This window comes from Dendropsophus ebraccatus, chromosome 5, assembly GCF_027789765.1.
Source record: "Dendropsophus ebraccatus isolate aDenEbr1 chromosome 5, aDenEbr1.pat, whole genome shotgun sequence".
NCBI classification, from domain to species: Eukaryota; Metazoa; Chordata; class Amphibia; order Anura; family Hylidae; genus Dendropsophus; species Dendropsophus ebraccatus.
Window position 1 is genome coordinate 131,305,110 of NC_091458.1, and position 18,994 is coordinate 131,324,103.

Below are 18,994 nucleotides of genomic sequence, written 5' to 3' on the forward strand. Positions count from 1 at the left end.
ACAGAAGAATTCTTCAGCCTGAACCTTCGGGATTATCCAACAGCATTGGATGCTCTCCAACAAGACTGGAATTTTCATCCGGCCTATGCGTTTCCTCCTCTACCTCTCATCCCGAGAGCTCTACAGAAGATACGCTCCAGCGATACCACGGTCATCTTCATAGCTCCCCACTGGCCAAAGAGGAGTTGGTTCAGTCTCCTATCCTCCATGTCAATCCAGGAGCCCTTTCCGCTTCCTCTCAGAGCAGATCTCCTATCCCAGGGACCTCTTCATCATCCGGACCTTCAAAACCTCCAATTAACTGCCTGGCTACTGAGAGGTCCATCCTCACAGCCAGAGGTTTGTCATCTAGAGTAGTAAATACTCTTATGAAAAGTAAAAAAGAAATAACATCTGCCATATACCTTAAACAATGGAAGAAGTTTTGCTCCTGGTGTGGAGATCCGCCTCCGGATTTGACAAAACCAGACATTCCTAAAATATTGGACTTTCTACAAGCTGGATTAGACAAGGGTCTCTCCTTAAGTACCTTGAAGGTTCAGGTCTCAGCTTTAGGATGCATTTATGATACCAGAATTGCAGAGCATCAGTGGATCAAAAGATTCTTCAGGGCAGTATCCAGAATCAAGCCGAAGATAAAAAATCTAACAGCGCCTTGGGACTTGAATACTGTTCTCTTGGGCCTCTCAGACAGACCATTTGAGCCCTTACATGAGATCTCTTTAAAATTACTTACCATCAAAACCGCCTTTCTTATTGCTATAACAACAGCAAGGAGGGTAGGAGAGATTCAAGCCTTATCTATTATGCAACCCTACTGTACCATTCTAGATGACAAAATAGTATTTAAATTAAATCCTGTTTTTCTACCAAAAGTTGTGACCAATTTTCACAGGTCCCAGGATATTGTTATTCCTTCATTCTGTGACAATCCGAAAAATGAGAAGGAAGAGTCATTTCATCGCCTGGACGTAAGACGTGCTATTCTTCAGTACCTGGAAACCACAAAACCGTGGAGGAAAGATGAAAACCTGTTGGTCCAATTTCAAGGTCCTAACAAAGGTAAAAAAGCCTCCAAAGGTTCTATAGCCCGTTGGATCAAGACTGCCATCTGTGAGTCTTACTCGGCCAGAGGAAAAGAAGCTCCATCGGGTCTCAAAGCTCATTCTACCAGAGCCACTGCAGTCTCCTGGGCAGCCAAATCAGCAGCCTCTCTTGAACAAATTTGCAAGGCTGCTACCTGGTCCTCGCCTCATACCTTTTTCAGGCATTACCGGCTGGACGTGGGTACTTCCCAAGACATGGCTTTCGGGAGAAAGGTGCTACACGCTGTGGTCCCGCCCTGAAAGTCTAAGTTGGTATGTCTCCATGTGGTGCTGTCATGTGGACGATGTATAAAGCAAGAATTATTACTTACGATAATTCACTTTTTATGAGTCCATCATGACAGCACCCTTAGATTTCCCTCCCTATGTGTTGTTGATCCTATGGTTTCGTTATAATAACACTGAGGTGGGATTGGGGAAGTGCCCTTTTAACCTCTCTCTGTATTTCCTGTTCCTGTTAGGTCAAGGGTGACATCCTCCATGTGGTGCTGTCATGATGGACTCATAAAAAGTGAATTATCGTAAGTAATAATTCTTGCTTTTTTAGTGTCAAAATGATGGCCTTCCTCAAAATACAGCCAAAACGAATGTTGTGTGAACAGAGCCTTGGTTGTTAAAGTGTCACTGTCACCATAAATTTATTTATTTTTTTTACATGTTATAAAGACATAAAAAGCAATAGAAAAAAATTAGATAGCACTCCACTAACACTCGTTCACACTGCCGTTGCCAACATACAGACAAAAACAGAAAGAATGCTGCAGCAACCTGCATGTGTCAGGACTCATTTACTCCCTGCGTCATACACGTGATAAAAACTTCTAAAGATTTTTTAAAAACTTTTCTTTAAGAAATGAGGTTCTAAGCAAACCATTTGATGAAATAGAATGTACAATCTCATCATGTTAAAGGAGACATGTCACCCCCCGTGTCGGGGTGACAGGCTCCCGACCCCCCCCCCCGTTACAGCCCCCTATACTCACGTGGTCCCGCTTCCTGAGCCGGTCGAGTCACAGAGATATCAGCGCCCGAAGCCCGGAGCGCGCGCTGACAGCGGAGACAGATGGCCATAGAGAATGAATGGGGAGTCCGATGCTCCGTCATTTTCTATGGGCATCGGACTCTCCTGTCAGCGCGCGCTGGGCTTCGGGCGCTGATATCTCCGTGACCTGACCGGTTCAGGAAGCGGGACCCGGCGGGATCACGTGAGCATAGGGGGCTCTAACGGGGGGTCGGGAGCCTGTCACCCCGGCACAGGGGGTGACAGGTCCTCTTTAAGGTGTCCTCAGAGTGATGGTCCCTATACTAGCCAAGGCCTTTCCCAGACTATGGGGGACATTTATTAGGTCCAACGTTTTTTACGCCGGACTTAAAAATGTCCCCGCATCTCCGGCGGTACGGGGATTTATGTAGAGGCGAACTGCCTGTACATAAATCCCGTGCGCTCCGGTGCACACAGCCAAAAACCTACGCCAGCTGAGGACTGGAGTAGGTTTTCGGTGTATCTTTTGGCGGAACGGATGGTGAATCGGACTCTGAGTCCGCCCCCTTCGTTCCGCCCCCCGGCGGAATGTGAAGATTTGCGAATATTTTATTTGCAAATCGGCCATTTGCGAATAAAATAATGCGCAAATCGGCACTTTCCGCCGAAAACCCCCTGTACGCCCGTTCATACATGTCCCCCTGTGTCTACAAAACTGGGCATGCAGGATCCAAGTAAACTCTGTTGAAAACATCCACAGATGGGTGGGGTGCAAGCTAAAAGGAGGTATGTTAGCCATGGCAGCGTGAACATTGCACAGTGTGAACAAGTGTTAGTGGAGTTCTTGATTTTTTTTTTTTCGTTTTGTGCCACACAACATGACAGTGATGCTTTAAGGTCCCAGATAATCCTTAAAAAAAAAAAAAAAAAAAGTTTATAATGATATTCAACCTTAACTGCTGCTTAACAGATTACCCAGTAATAAGTTTTCAAGGAAGGAAAAAAATCGTTTTCAGCAGTATATCCTGGATGGGAGGAAAGAATCCATTCCTGGGAATTGCATATCTTGTTTTTGGTTCTTTGTGTATTGTTTTTGCTATCATTATGCTCATTGTATTTATAAAGTACCAGGGGAAAAATGATGATGACATCTAGAATCGGGTCTAATATTATTTAATAAAGTATTATTCATTACAGATCATGATCCAATGTTTACACAGAGTAGCAATATTAGTAACAGCAATAAGATCACAAAAACCAGAAACTATCATGTACACTTCTTTACGGAAAGGCACTAAACACTCTGCTATAATACTGGAAGTGTAAGTATAACAAATTCTTTGGTATAGGCAAGGAAAATGCTCGTAATTTGTATGTAATTTATGTACCAATGCTTTAAGACTGTTTACATTTGATCAATAAAATATTACATTTTTATACCGAAGTGTTCTACTTAGCCGTGTTGTAATATTGTAGCTGTTACAGCAAGGATGCGACCAGCACCCTGATGTTTCCACCCACACGCCGACACCATCTTCTTATTCAATCCTCTCTTTACCTTTTTTTATTTTTACACATTATGGCTATGTTCCCAAAACGTACTGAGAAGCACAAACAGTGGCCAAATTTAATGTTCATGATCATTAATTTAACGGCCGTTGTATGTGCTTATCAGTACGTTGTGGGAACATACCTATTTTAAGGAAAAGTCCAGCCAGGCCCATTTTTTAGCAAGTGGTGGGGAGGATAAAAGAAATGACATGCTCTTACCTCCCCCCCCTCCTCCAGCAATGGGGGCCCGCATACCGCCGCTCCAGTCCCCAGCCCTTCCTAGTCTGAGCATGGACCCGGGTTGTGACATGTGAGGTCCGCTCAGCCAGGCAGCGGTCAAGGGGGGACCCCACTACCGTTGCTGACTCCCTAAGCGGACCTCACACGTCACAACCTGGGTCCCTGCTCGGACTAGAAAGGGCTGGGGACTGGAGCAGAAGGATACGGCCACCAGCATGGAAGCCAGGGAGGTAAGATCATGTTATTACTGTTATACTCCCCTGGTCGGACTTTCCCCTTCAAAGGAAAACTACCAGTAGGTTAGACGAATGTGACCTTCTGATACCTTCATCCCCAGCATTCAGAACGTACTATTTTTTTTCTGAGTGTTTTGATTTATATAAGAAAAGACCTTTTTTCTGGCAGTTGGCTGAAGGGGGGGCAGCTGCACCACAAGTGGCAGCAGCCCCGTCCTATGTGCCGTGGACGGGGCCGCTGAAACTTGTGATCCCTAGTTATTCTTACAATGTAATTTCTCCATATACTGCGCCCCCTGCTGGACATTTTATATGAATTACACCTGATTCGTGACGGCACAGTTTTTAAGAGAAATTGAAGCTTGTCTGATCTACTAAATCGAGGGAAAGAGCACTTTATGTGCATTTCCCATAAATAGTGTATATTAGGAATTTGTCTAACTTTCCTTATGTAACAACATATTAAAATACATTTTGCACAGAGTTGTCCTTTAACCCCTTAGCGACCCATGACGTACCTGGTGTCGCGGGGGGGGGGTTCAGAGCGGGGTTCTGCCGGGACCCCGCTTTGAACGGCACCGCTCCCAGCTGCAATCTGCAGCCGGGCAGTGCCTCTATTAGCCGGCGTGGGTCCCGTTGCCGCGCCGGCTAATTAAGCACTTCAATGCAGCTGTCAAACCTGACAGCTGCATTGAAGTGCTTTATGCACAACATCCCTGGTGTCTAGTGGGACGGATCTCCCCCCCGCGATGCGATCGCGGGGGGAGATCCGTTCTTCTGGCCGGCCCGGGCCTCTATGAGAGATCAGTGCTGTGTATATACAAGTCCCCCAGGGGGGCTTCTAGTTTATGTAAAAAAAAAAAAAAAGTGTTTTTATTAATAAAAAAAATCCCCTCCCCTAATAAAAGCGAAATCACCCTTTTCCCATTATTAAATAAACAAACATATTTAGTATCGCCGCACACGTAATCGCCCGAACTATTAATATATCACATTCTGATCTCGCACGGTAAACGGCGTCAGCGCAAAAAAATTCCAAAGTGCAAAATTGTGCATTTTTGGTCGCATCAAATCCAGAAAAAATGTAATAAGAAGTGATCAAAAAGTCGTATATGCGCAAACAAGGTACCGATAGAAAGAACACATCATGGCGCAAAAAATTACACCTGACACAGCCCCATAGACCAAAGGATAAAAGCGCTATAAGCCTGGGAAGGGAGCGATTTTAAGGAACATATATTTTTTTTTAACAATGGTTTGAATTTTTTACAAGCCATCAGATACAATAAAAGTTATACATGTTATATATGTTGTAATCGTAACAACTTAAAGGGGTAGTCCACCCAAAAATTTTTTCTTTCAAATCAACTGGTGCCATAAAGTGCCAGAGATTTGTAATTCACTTCTATTAAAAAATCTTAAGTCTTCCAGTACTTATTAGCTGCTGTATGTCCAGCAGGAAGTGGTGTTTTCTTTCCTGTCTGACCCAGTGCTCTCTGTTGCCTCCTCTGTCCATGTCAGGAACTGTCCAAAGCAGGAGCAAATCCCCATAGAAAACCCCTCCTGCTCTCCAGACTGGAAATAATACAACTTCCTGTTGGGCATACAGCAGCTGATAAGTACTGGAAGGCTTGAGATTTTTTAATAGAAGTAAATTACAAATCTCTGTCACTTCATGGCAGCAGTTGATTTGAAAGAAAAAAATTTTGGGTGGACTACCCCTTTAAGGAACATATATAACAAGTTAGTTTTACCATACGGCGAACGACGTAAATGCAAAACTCCCCAAAATCAAAACAAATTCGTTTTTTTTTTTTCAATTTGACAGCGCAAATGATTTTTTTCCGTTTTCGCAGCATATGTTATGGAAAAATAATGCCTGTCATTGCAAAGTACAATTTGTTTCGCAAAAAATAAGCGCTCAAATAAGTCTCTAGGTGAAAAAATGCAAGCGCTATGGACTTTTAAACATAAAATGGAAAAAGCAAAAGCGCAAAAACAAAAATTTGACCTTAAGGGGTTAATCTCACAGATGCTGTGATCAGTGCGATCTCCGCAACAATAGAGCAGAACAGAGGGAGAATTCTCCCTCTGTTCAGTATCAGGGCTACGCAGAGTTATCGCACAGCTCCGATGGTAACTATAACAAGCGGAGGCCTACTGTGTCATAATTTCAGTGGCTGATAAGGCTCAGTCTGATCAACAATGTAATGTGCCTGGCAATCAAATAGTGAAGTTCCTGTGGTGGGACAGTAAAATAAAGTAAAAATGTTAAAATCAATGAAATAAAATACAACACAATCTTCATAGCCCTCCATGCAAACAATAAAAGTAGAAAATAAAAAGGGGGAGATTTATCAAACATGGTGTAAAGTGAAACTGGCTCAGTTGCCCCTAGCAACCAATCAGATTCCACCTTTCATTTTCCAGAGTCTGTGAGGAATGAAATGTGGAATCTGATTGGTTGCTAGGGACAACTGAGCCAGCTTCACTTTACACCATGTTTGATAAATCTCCCCCATAGCATCCTTCCCTGCATGAGCGCACAGAGGACTGGGACTTCCTGTGTTTGGCCTCGAATATACCAATATTGGCAGGGGGGGGGGGGAGCATGGACCACAGTCTGGCCGATTGTATAATATTGATGTAAACATAGAAAACAAAAAATAGAGTATATTGCAAAATAGCTTAAAATCACAATTCCTGTTGATTTCTTAAAATAAAAACGTGCAACAGTTATATGCTGGAACATAGCTTTCTGGCCATGGGATATGCTTTGCATAACGCCTGGCTGCATAGACTGACTATAGGACATGATCTCCCTCCCCGTCCAGGACGCTTCTGAGCACAGACATATACATATATACACACTACAGGCGGCTGCCACCACAGCGACTCGCTCCTGACCACTCCAGCCAGTCACCCACTTCAAGACGCTGCCGTGACGTCACAGGGGCACGTGACCGGAAGCGGGCTCCACCAATCCTAGCCCGCGTATACTGATAGGGCGAACCAATGAGAACTCCGTCAACTACAGCCGAGGAGACGTTTCCGTACGAGCAGTCCCAGCCGGTAACCAATCAGGGCTCAGCAGGTTCGGTTTCGCTTACACACCGGTGTCTTCTGCTCATTTTCCTGCTGCCGCCAACATGATGCTGTCCGACATGTCGGTGGAGCGGCAGATCTTCTGCTCGGTGCTGGTCTTCTCGTGGGTGGTTTATATATGGGAGGCTTATCTGGCCAGGAGGCAGGTGAGTGGAGCGGCGGCGGCTGCTGTGTCACTCTGAGTATCATCCCTATGTATCATCCCTATGTATCATCCCTATGTATCATCCCTATGTGCTGCGGTGGCATCTGGCATTGCCTGGTTTTAACTCTTTCAAGGCTGATCTGTTTTCCTCACTGCAGCATTGTGTTGTATAGGGGAGGAGACCTGCAGAGGAGCTCTCTTTCCTTCAGGCTGCAAATTTAAAGGGGACCTCACTGCCCATGGGTGATGACCTTGTTTCCTCTCCATGAAGAAACTGCCCTATGGGGAGATCCTAAAGCACAGGCTACTTTGCCCACTGAAGTCCCTGGGCTCCGCTATCTGCAGCTCTTCACACTGCGCCATATAGCAATCAGTTCTGTCTATTCTCATAGAATAAGATCAACAAGAAGGCTTCATCATAAATAATCCACCTTATTGTAACCACATGAGTGTTAGAGAAGTAATAAAAGAAAATACTCATACCAAAATTATGACGCAGCGTGTCCATGAGCTATATCATGCTGGATCAGTCATGCACAGTACATAATAGTGCATGAATACTGCTATCAGTAAGGGGTTGTCCAGGGGTAACAAAAACTAATTCTAAACTATCCCACTCCCTAATACCCCCCTATGTCTAATATACATGTATACACCTATCTTGCACCCTTTCCCTGTTTTTTTTCTTCTTCTCATATTTATCCGCTCTGGATGTCTAAAATCATCTCTGTGTCCTCTCTGACCACGCTCGGCTCACTTTTCTCCCCTCCCTTTGTAGACACCGGACATGTGATCTCCTCTCTGGAGGCCGGGTTAGCTGTCTATTAACTTGGTAACCCGATCCCCAGGAGGCATCATCTGCATCATCTCCATGCACCTGTGATGCTTCCATAGACTTACATTTGTCCCTATTTAGATTTTTTTTTTTCATTCTGTTACGAGTATGTAAACCCCGCCACCCTTGACCCACCGCAGCTCACCAAGTACATAACCGGTCCGTGCTCCGGCCTGTTTCTGTGGCTCCTCTCTGTCGTTCTGCTCAGCCAATCAGTGGCTGCGGCATGACAGCGCACTGATTGGCTGAGTGGGACGTCATGGAGCTGGGAGCCACAGATACAGGCCAGAGTGTGGATCAGTAATATATTCACCAGGCCAGGGTGGGTTATAGTTCGCAGTCGTACTATGCCTGTGTGAATCAGGTTTAAAAGGCAATTGTCTCTTGTCCGTTTCTTGTCCAGAAAGACAGACTCCTTTCCAATTCTTCTCTACACACAACTTAAAGGGATATACCACTCAAACACAACTTTTTTTATGTTACTGCCATTGGGGAGACTTCCAATTCAGTCCATACTTGTTGTTATCTATTCAGTCTCCCTAACCCAGTTCTGAGCTGCTGCTTTCTGCTAAAAACCCAAAAATCTGGGGGAAGGAGACTGAATAGATAATAACAAGTATGGAAGGAATTGTTGGTCTCACCATGGGCAGCAACATAACTTTTAAGGATAAAGATAAGGATTTATCTGCTTTTCACACTCTATTCATATACACCTTTCCTAGCAACAGCATAGGCGATAGATGTCTGATTGGGGGTTGTCGGACTATAGATTAGAATGGGGGTCCGCAGTGTCCCTGTTTGAATTAAGTAAGGGACACTGGTGCCCCATTTATCTGCTGTGGGACTATGAGCCCCACAGACTCCGGTATGATCTGACGCCATCATATTTGTTCTGTTCTTATGACTGAGAAGAACAAAGAGAATTCCTTATGCGAGTATGAGAGGGTCCTTAGATGACAAGAAGCCAAAGTCAATATTCACATGCTTTGTATAAACCAGCACTCTCATTAAAGTGAAGGTTTTGAAAGCTCGCTCTGTTTGCATTGGGCATTACTCGTGATTGTGCTAAGGTTTGTTGGTTTTTCCCCCTGTTTATTGCAGCGTCGGATTTATCAAGCTACAAGACATGTCCCAGCTGAGCTGGGGAATATCATGGATCCGGAAACCTTTGAGAAGTCTCGCCTGTACCAGCTGGATAAGAGTACATTCAGTTTCTGGTCTGGATTGTATTCGGAGGCAGAAGGCACTGTAAGTTGTGTCTGTCTGGTTTTATTTTTATTTTTTAACACTGAATCCTTTTAGCTTGCAGTTTTAGGCCATGTTCTCACACTGTATTTTTACAATAAACGGCTGTTTATTGCTGTTTGCAAGTTGCAACAATGGCTGTTGCTTATTGACAGTGTGCGATTACATTGTAGTTTATAGAACGGCCGTAGTGTATACAATCTGTATACACTACAGACGGACAGAATAACTAAGAGGTCTATTTTGTGTGTCCGCTATTCAGTGAACAGCGGCCGTACAGAACAGCCTGTTCTCACAATGTAAAGAATGGCTCCCGGACGTTCTATGACTAATTGGAGTGCGGGCACAAACAAATATGCCCGCATTTCAATTCAAATAAAGTGATTTTCATCCAGCCCATACTGTAGTATAGGCTAGGTGAGCATCTCAGACAGCGGCCGTTGTTTGACCCGGCTGGTCAACAGCAGAAGTTCACACAGTGTTTGTGAACGTGGCTTTAAAGTGAATCTGTCACATTGTACACATGCAGTCTGATCCACCAGCATCATCCAGTTATAGATAAACAGAAGCAGAGCAGATTAATATAAATTTATTAGAAAACAGAGGATTATTGAACATGTATTTAACCTAACTGGAAACCGTTTTAAAGGGGTACTCCAGCAAAATTTTTCTCTCTAGTTAACTGATTTCAGAAAGTTATGCTGTGTTTACACGGAGCGATAATTCGCCCAATCGATCGTTGAACCAACGATTTGGTTTTTATAACGATCGGCTTTTAAATGGATAAATCGTTAGAAAAATCGTAAGAAAATTCATAAGAAAAATCGTTAATGCGATTGTTTTTAAGATCGCATAAGCCCATCTTTTACATCGGGTGAATCTTTGAAAGACTGTTTACACGAAGCGATCTGCGAATTTTTAGCGAACGATGAGAACGTTGAGAACATGTTGAAAGATCAAAATGAACGATTTTTCACTCATCGCTTGATCGTTTGCTGTGTTTACATGAAATGATTATCGCTCAAATGCGATCGTTATTGCGAAAATTCGAACGATAATAGTTTTGTGTAAACTCAGCATTATATAGATTTGTAATTTACTTCTTTTTAAAAATCTCAAGTCTTCCAGTATTTTTCAGCTGCTGTATGTCCTGCAGGAAGTGGTGTATATTTTCCAGTCTGACACAGTGCTCTCTGCTGCCACCTCTGTCCATGACATGAACTGTCCAGAGCAGCAGCAAATCCCCAAAGAAAACCTCTCCTGCTATACAGACTGGTAATATTACACCACTTCTTGCAGAACCTTCTCAACATCAAAGGAACAGAGAGCTGAGCTAGGTACCCTCTTGCTTTTTCTACTTGGCAAATAGGTGTAATGCTGAATCACATGGCAGGTTGGATTCATTTTTTTTTACATGTCATAATTGTGCAATTTGTGTACAGATCATCCTTGTCCTTGGTGGTATCCCTTTCCTCTGGAATGTATCTGAGCACCTCCTGAATCGTGCAGGTTTTGGTCCTGAGTATGAGGTGAGAATTTTGTTATTTCAAATTGTGCATGAATTTCTTTTTTTATTATCCTGGACACTCAAAAGTAGAATACGAAGTGTAAATAATAATAATACATTTATTATTATTATTAGGTATATATTGGTGGGGACAGGGTTGAAGATCTTTCAGAGATATTAGATCCCATAGCAGTATGCATGAGTGAGATCTCTGGAGCTTTGAGGTACTGCTTTCTGTGCATGTCAGTGGAGGAAGACAGGAGAACTGAACTCTGGTAACTAGGAGGGCAGAGCTATCTAGTGCCTGACTGCAATGCACCCCTAGATGACTGCTCAACTGTGTCTTCCTTTTTCTAGATAGTACATTCATTGATATTCCTACTCCTGGCTACACTGTTCAGCTCCCTGACCGGCCTCCCATGGAGCTTATATAATACTTTTGTGATTGAAGAGAAACATGGCTTTAACCAACAAGTAAGTGTTCTTGGCGTGACCTTCTGATATTTTTTTCTCTGCTCTCTGCTGCAGACTAATCTCCCTCCTCCCCCCCTCCCCTCTCCATAGGTTACACAGGGCCCGACTGATGTAAAACAGTTGAGATTTCCTGATAATGAGCAGTGAATGAGAGAGGGGGGCGGGGGGACCTGGGGAAAGTCTTTTTGAACTCAGATAATGGCATATTTGCCTAATAAACCCAATTGCAAAGTTTCTTAAAATCACCTGTACTGATTTCTGCAAAAAACAACAGTGACACTTTAAATCCATCTATCCATCTTTTTGGGAGGCAACATGAACAAAAAACAGCCTATAGATATTTTTTTTTTTTTTTTTTTTGCGAAAATATTTTAGTAATTTAGACACTTCATATGGCAGTTTTTTTTTGTTTTTTTTTATAGTCCATTTTTGAAAAGCTAGTGAGTTTTAGTTTATAAATGTATATATATTTTTTTTATACCTGTGTATATTAGGCTTCACTTTGTCTTTACCTCCAGCCACAAATAAGTCACCCCAGCAGTAAGGGCGGGTTCACACTACGGAATTCTTGCGGACAACGTCCGCGAAATTCCGTCAGCTGTCCGCCCGCACGGGCACGCGCTTTTTCTGCCGGCTCCATAGACACCATTCTATGGGCAAGGCGTATTCCACGATCCGCTAAAAGAAGTGACATGACACTTCTTTCAGCGTATAGCGGAATACGCCGTCCCATAGAATGGTGTCTATGGGCCGGCAGAAAGGCGCCCAGATGTGCGGGCGGACAGCTGACGGAATTCCGCGGACATTGTCCGTAGTGTGAACCCGCCCTTACTCTGTTTGCTGTTTTACTTAGCAGATAAGTGCTGCTGTTTAATAGGAAATAAATAAGGTGTCACTTCCCTAATCTCCGGAGTACAGGAACCATGAAAATGTTTTTTTTTTTTAATATTGTCACATTTCTGTTTGCAGACGCTTGGATTTTTTTTCAAAGATGCCCTGAAGAAGTTCTTAGTTACCCAGTGCATTCTCCTACCTGTTACCTCTCTTTTGTTGTACATCATCAAGATCGGTGGTGATTACTTCTTCATCTATGCATGGTTGTTCACTCTGGTGGTGTCCCTGGTAAGAGCATATGCTTTCTGTTCTTTAAGGGGTACTCTCAAAATCTCAAGTCTTCTAGTATTTATCAGCTGCTAAATGCCCTGCAGGAAGTGGTGTATTCTTTCCAGTCTGGAGAGCAGGAGAGGTTTTCTATGGGGATTTCTCTTAATCCTGACTGTTCCTGTCACGAACGAAGATGGCAGCAGAAAGCACTGGAAGAATACACCACTTCCTGCAGGACATACAGCAGCTGATAAGTACTAGAAGACTGGAAGTTTTTTTTTGCTGGAGTACCTCCTTAGGGGATATACAGATGTGATAGTAGTTTGTGTATATTTATCTCCCAATTCCTTATTTTTAGGTCCTTGTAACAATATATGCAGATTATATTGCACCATTATTTGATAAATTTACCCCGCTTCCCGATGGAGAATTGAAAGAAGCTATAGAAACAATGGCAAAAAGCATTGACTTTCCCCTGACCAAAGTTTATGTTGTTGAAGGTGAGAAATAGCGGAAAATCACTTGGTATAAGATCCTTTGTTACAATATGCAGCTGGATAATCCTTGAAAGTAAGAGGCCAAACCTCAGACCTGTGCGGGAATAGGAAACGTCCGTGAAGTGTATGTCTGATGTGTCTCTCTATCCTATTGGGAGTTTTGTGTGTGGGAGTTATTGCTATAAGCGATCCACAGGTATGCCATTTCTCAATGTCTCTTACCTAGGCTCCAAGCGTTCCTCTCACAGCAATGCATACTTCTATGGCTTCTTTAAAAACAAGCGCATTGTATTGTTTGACACCCTGCTGGAGGACTACTCTCCCCTAAACAAAGCTAGCACCGAGGAGACCGAAACTGAAAATGTGGATCTGAAACCCAAAGGCAAAGTGAGTTAAAGTTGAAATTTTATCTTTACAAACGGACATTGTGCTGCTCCAGATTCCCGCCACCCGCATAGTACGAGGTCCGTCCCCATCAGCAACCCCCCAGCCCCCCCACCGCCGCACGCCTGTCCACTTCCCTGCCATAATATGAGCAGATGATGGGAGGAGTAGAAGTGTGTATCTGTCCCACTGCACCGAGCAGGGAGGGAGGAGAAAGGTAGTTAGATGCACCGCCACTTCTCTCCCTCCCTGCTCGGTGCCCTCCATTTGGAAAACAAGTGTCCTTGCTCCCCAAATTATTCCATAAACATACTGCACCAATAAAGCGTAGTGTACATTACATACAGCTCCATAGACAATACAGTGCCATAGACTTCTACATATAGTGTGCCCACTGCTGGACACTCCATAGGAATTACACCTGATTCGTGACGTCACATGTTTTTAGAGAATTTGAAGCTCCTCTGATCTACTTAAGGGAAATAGCACTATATGTGTATTTCCCATTATTAATGTACATGAGGAATTTGTCTAACTTTCCTTACGTAATAACATATTAAAAAATACCTTTTGGCTTCAAGTTCTTGCTGTCAGAAATACTGAAAGCTTGATAGGTTACTCTGACCAAAACCTTAGATGCAGATATTAAAAGCTTTTAAAGGGGGTGTCTGACTCTAGTGTAGAAAAATAACAATGGTAAGTATTAATCTGTAATCCCCCAATGCAGCACAGCTGCTCCAGTAGTCACGTTTATCTTTGTTTAGAAGCCATCAGCATTAATGTGACGGTACTGACACATGAGCACTGCGTTAGCAGTAAGGGTCCTATTACACAGCCCGATCATAAACTGTAAACTAACACCGATGTTTACTGAGCAATTACACAGGCCTACTGTCAGGCAGCAAGGGCCGCACAGACAGTTATCGATGTCCGTGCAGCCCTTGCCTTTAGTGTAAAATAAAGTATTACCTTACCACGTTCCCTGGTGTCTCTGGCTTTCCCCGGTGTTTGCAGCTCTGCCTTCTGTCATGGTCTCTACACTAACAGGCTACCGGCTGCTCAGCCAATCACTGGTCGCGGCTTGTCTCGGCTGAGTGGACTTGGCCTGTCAGTGTAGAGACTGGATAAGAAGATAGAGCTGCAGACACTGGGGAAGGTCAGAGGACACCAGGGAACATGGTAAGATAAGTTAATACTTTTATTATTTTATACTACAAAACAGCCTGATTCGGCTGACTATCACTCCGTGTAATAGGGCCCTTGCGTGCCGTACCACTGGCTCCACCTGTAACACCCACGTCCCACATAGAGGTGGGCAGTTTACCTGGTGTATTCCTACGTACCGGATGTGCTGCAGATTTTATGCTGCTGATAGCCGTGTAACTGAATGATGGAACACAACATAAAATCTGCTTCAGATCCTGTACGTGTGAATGGGCCCTAAATTGTAGTTTACCCTTGTGTCACAAAATGAATTTACATAAATGAAAGTGTTTATATGACTTTAAATCTTGCAATGTGCTTTTCAGAGAGTCTTCTTTTACAGCCACTCTTTGTAATATGTGACTGCTGGTTATATTGGTTTAGCATTGTGAGTATGCTAGATGTGTTGGAGGCTGATATAAATAAGAATTCCAATGTATCCACTTTTTTTAAGGTACAAGGCGGAGAAAAATAAAATCATAATGTTTTGTACGTGAGGGATTTCTCAATATTGGACTAATCCCAGTCATTAAAATGCATTCAGGTTCATCTTGTAAAATATTGATGCTGTATGTTGAAACAGTGGACGTTGATGAACTATTTTCTAAATTTAGAATTTAAATAAGAAACAAGGTTGCAACAACCAAGAAGTCCTGGCTGTTCTTGGTCACGAGCTGGGCCACTGGAAGTTGGGTCACACCGTAAAGAACATTGTCATTAGTCAGGTGAGTGTTCAGAGCTGCTCTTCTCTCTTTCTCTGAGGACGTAACATTGCAGCCATGTTTAAAGGGATATTCCACTCAAACAGAACTTTTCATATGTTGCTGCCCATGGTTCATTCCATACTTGTTATCTATTCAGTCTCCTTCACCCAGTTCTGAGCTGCTGCTTTCTGCTGAATACAAAAAAAAAACACTGTGTGTGAGCTTCTCTCTCCCCCTTCCTCCTTCCTTCCAAGACTACTAATGTAAATAAGTCCCTATCTGCAACTTTGTAATTCACCAGCAACATGACCTCAGATTAACCCTCCCAGCATTAAAAAGATTCTCCAAAGTTGCAGATAAAGCCTGCCAGGGACTTGTTTTCATCAACCATCTCAGAAGGGGGGGGGGGGGGGGGGGGGGTTGGAACACGGAGAGAAAAGCTCAATGAACTGTTAGTCTCACCATGAACAGCAACAACATATGAAAAGTAATGTTTGAGCAGAATTCCCCTTTAAAGCTCTTCTTAGTTATACCTTCTATACATGCATGAATAGTACATCGCAATAATGCGCCATTACAGTAAACTAGTTGTTTTTTTCCCCCTGAAAATAATTACTACACTTGGTCGGATGTGCAATATAAAGCAGCCAGTCTGCCCAGCTTTCATTTTCCCAAAGCAGTTTATACTGCTTTGGGTTGCCAGCAGCAAAAAAGCCAATTTTTTTCTTTTACTTTAGTTTTCATAAATGATGTCCAAAGTGTTCCTTATATATATCCTTTATATACCCTAAATCAACTGCAAACTTTGGGACGTATTTTTTACTGTATTGCTGGTGCAAATACCTTTAGAAGATATTACATGCAGGCTAAATTCCCTATTTAAAGGGTTTATCCATCAATAGGAAAAAACATAGCTCCCCTGTTACAGAGCGCCAGTCTAGTTCTATTGATGTTAATGGAGCAGAGTTCTGATAAAACACACAACCTGCAGACAGGAGAAAAGCATTGTGACACTGTTCTCCTTTGCTCTTTGCAGTGTCACATAGAGGTAAGAAATAACTTTAAATGCCACGTTCAGTGGCTGGTATCTAGTCTCAGAATGGGGGAAGCGGTAATATATATTGTAAAGAAAGGCATTACTTTGCTATATAAGAGTTCTGCTATGTTTGTATTTTGTTGTGCTGTGGGGAGGTACATGTGGGATCCCTATGATTTATCTGCTTGTATTACATCGTAAGAACATCATTTTTTTTTTTCCCCCCCCCCCTTTTAGATGAACTCTTTCCTCTGTTTCTTCTTGTTTGCCGCCCTTATTGGACGTAAAGAACTGTTTGCAGCTTTTGGATTTCATTCAACGCAACCCACTCTGATTGGTCTGATGATTATATTTCAGTTTATCTTCTCGCCTTACAATGAAGTAAGAGTTCCTGAAAACAATTAATAAATTAAGTCACCAAGGCCGTACACCTTGCATAACTGTCAGACAAACTGCAGTTACCTCTCCTATTAAGGCCCCGTTCCCACTGAGGAAAGGTAGCGGAATTCCGCGACGGAATTGTCCGCCGCGGAATGCCGTTAGCCTCCCGCTCATAATGGGAGTCTATGTGAGGCGCGCGCTCCTGCTCTGTCCGCGCTGAACATGTTCATTCTTCAGCGCGGACAGGGCAGGAGCGCGCGCCTCCCATAGACTCCCATTATGAGCGGGAGGCTAACGGCATTCCGCGGCGGACAATTCCGTCGCGGAATTCCGCTACCTTTCCTCAGTGGGAACGGGGCCTAAGGCACATGAATGCCGCCGGCTAGAGATGAGCGAACCGGGTTCGGGTTCAAGTCCATCCGAACCCGAACGATCGGCATTTGATTAGCGGTGGCTGCTGAACTTGGATAAAGCTCTAAAGTTGTCTGGAAAACATGGATACAGCCAATGACTATATCCATGTTTTCCACATAGCCTTAAGGCTTTATCCAACTTCAGCAGCCACCGCTAATCAAATGCCGAAAGTTCGGGTTCGGATGGACTCGAACATGCTCCAGGTTCGCTCATCTCTGATGCCGGCACTACCTGTTCTGGTGTAGGGGTAAGCCTCAGCAAGACTTCTCTGTCGCCAGCTTATTTCTCTTAGAACAGAGGGGTCGAGCACCGACAGATCTTGTTTTCTTTGTAGGTCCTGCCAATTCTTAGAACTTTTAAATCCAAATGAAATATGTAAATTAGCTTGTTTTGGGGCATTTCTCAGCCTGCCTGCCACTCCCTTCAGTCACACCTACCTATGCATACTCAATTATGCATATGCAGGCTGGCCTTTAGGTAGGCGTGACCGAAGCAGGCCCAACAGTGCACCAAACAAGCTTATTTACATAATACAAATTAAATAACATTCTCTAAAACAGCAGGACCTACAAAGAAAACAAAAAAGATGAGGTATTGGCTGCAGGAAGATATCAGCAGGTCCTTTTGCACAAACCTGTGATAGTTTCCTTTTAAAGCAAATGTCTGGTACATAACAAAGGGGGAGATTTATCAAACATGGTAACATGGTATCACACACACACACACACACACACACACACACACAGGACAGCCTTAGGGCCCTATTCCACTGGACGATTATCGTTTGCATATCATTAACGATTAACGATCGCAAACGACCACTATTGCGAAAGACCTGAAAACGTTCACTCATTTCCATTGAACGATAATCGTTACTTATGATCGTAATTGCGATCGTTTTTTCTTCGCTATTTATTCGCTATTGCATTCGTATCTATTGCGAACGACCGAACGATGTCTTATTCAACGCGAACGATTTGCGAACGAGCAACGATAAAAATAGGTCCAGGTCTTATAAAGCGATCAACGATTTCTCGTTCGGTCGTTAATCGTTAACTGCATTTCAACCGAACGATTATCGTTTAGATTCGAACGATTTAACGATAATCTGAACGATAATCGTCCAGTGGAATAGGGCCCTTAGTGTGGCACAAATTCCCTATGCTGAATGAAGGGGTCCATGCAAATGCAGACATGTTGCCTACTGTTATGGATGAATGTCTGTGGGTCCACATAGGGCTACGGATGTGTGCATGAGGCCTAAGGCTTTCTAATTGAGACAAAGTTGTGTTTTTGTACATTTTTTACTTCAGCTGCAAGTCCTTTTTTTCTCCTTCTCTTCCTAGGTCCTGTCATTCTGTCTGACTGTACTTAGCCGGAGATTTGAATTTCAGGCCGACGCATTTGCCCGGAATCTTGGGAAAGCGAAAGACTTGTATTCCGCTTTGATTAAACTAAATAAGGACAATTTAGGATTTCCAGTATCGGACTGGATGTTTTCCATGTGGCATTATTCTCACCCTCCTCTACTTGAAAGACTACAAGCTTTAAAAGTTGACAAACAGAATTGATAAAAAAAAACACCAAACCTTTTATCGTATGAAAACAAACTTCACTCGAGGGTTTCTCTATTCAGTTCTGGTGCTGCATATGAAAGTGCAGACTGTCTATTCTAATTGTGTTGTTGATCCATGATGATGACGGTGAGAACATTTTTAAGGATTTGGAAGTGTATAAAATGTACATCACACATTTTCATAAGAGGGAAAAGATGTTTTGGGTTTTAATTGAAAGTGTTTTTTTTTTTTTTCTTTATCTTTTTATAAAGCCTTATTTTTGTGTTTT

The 18,994-nt window shown here is 43.1% G+C and overlaps 2 protein-coding genes across 3 annotated transcripts in view; both read left to right on the forward strand.

Moving 5' to 3' along the window:
* The window catches only part of LOC138793036 (cell cycle control protein 50B-like), a 30,914-nt gene extending 27,382 nt beyond the window's left edge, over positions 1–3,532 (forward strand). For both annotated transcript variants that reach the window (XM_069971295.1, XM_069971296.1), the window contains exon 8: positions 3,059–3,532. In XM_069971295.1, the coding sequence (XP_069827396.1) occupies positions 3,059–3,243 (185 nt within the window). In that variant the 3' untranslated portion in view covers positions 3,244–3,532. The remainder of the gene's footprint in view (positions 1–3,058) is intronic.
* Positions 3,533–7,087: 3,555 nt separating this feature from the next.
* On the forward strand, positions 7,088–18,720 carry ZMPSTE24 (zinc metallopeptidase STE24). Its single transcript, XM_069971297.1, has 10 exons — positions 7,088–7,366; positions 9,302–9,448; positions 10,888–10,974; positions 11,310–11,426; positions 12,396–12,548; positions 12,889–13,030; positions 13,254–13,414; positions 15,229–15,339; positions 16,592–16,735; positions 18,496–18,720. Exons 1-10 carry the CDS (start codon positions 7,265–7,267, stop codon positions 18,718–18,720), a joined length of 1,389 nt encoding a protein of 462 aa, XP_069827398.1. The 5' UTR covers positions 7,088–7,264.
* Positions 18,721–18,994: the final 274 nt, after the last annotated feature.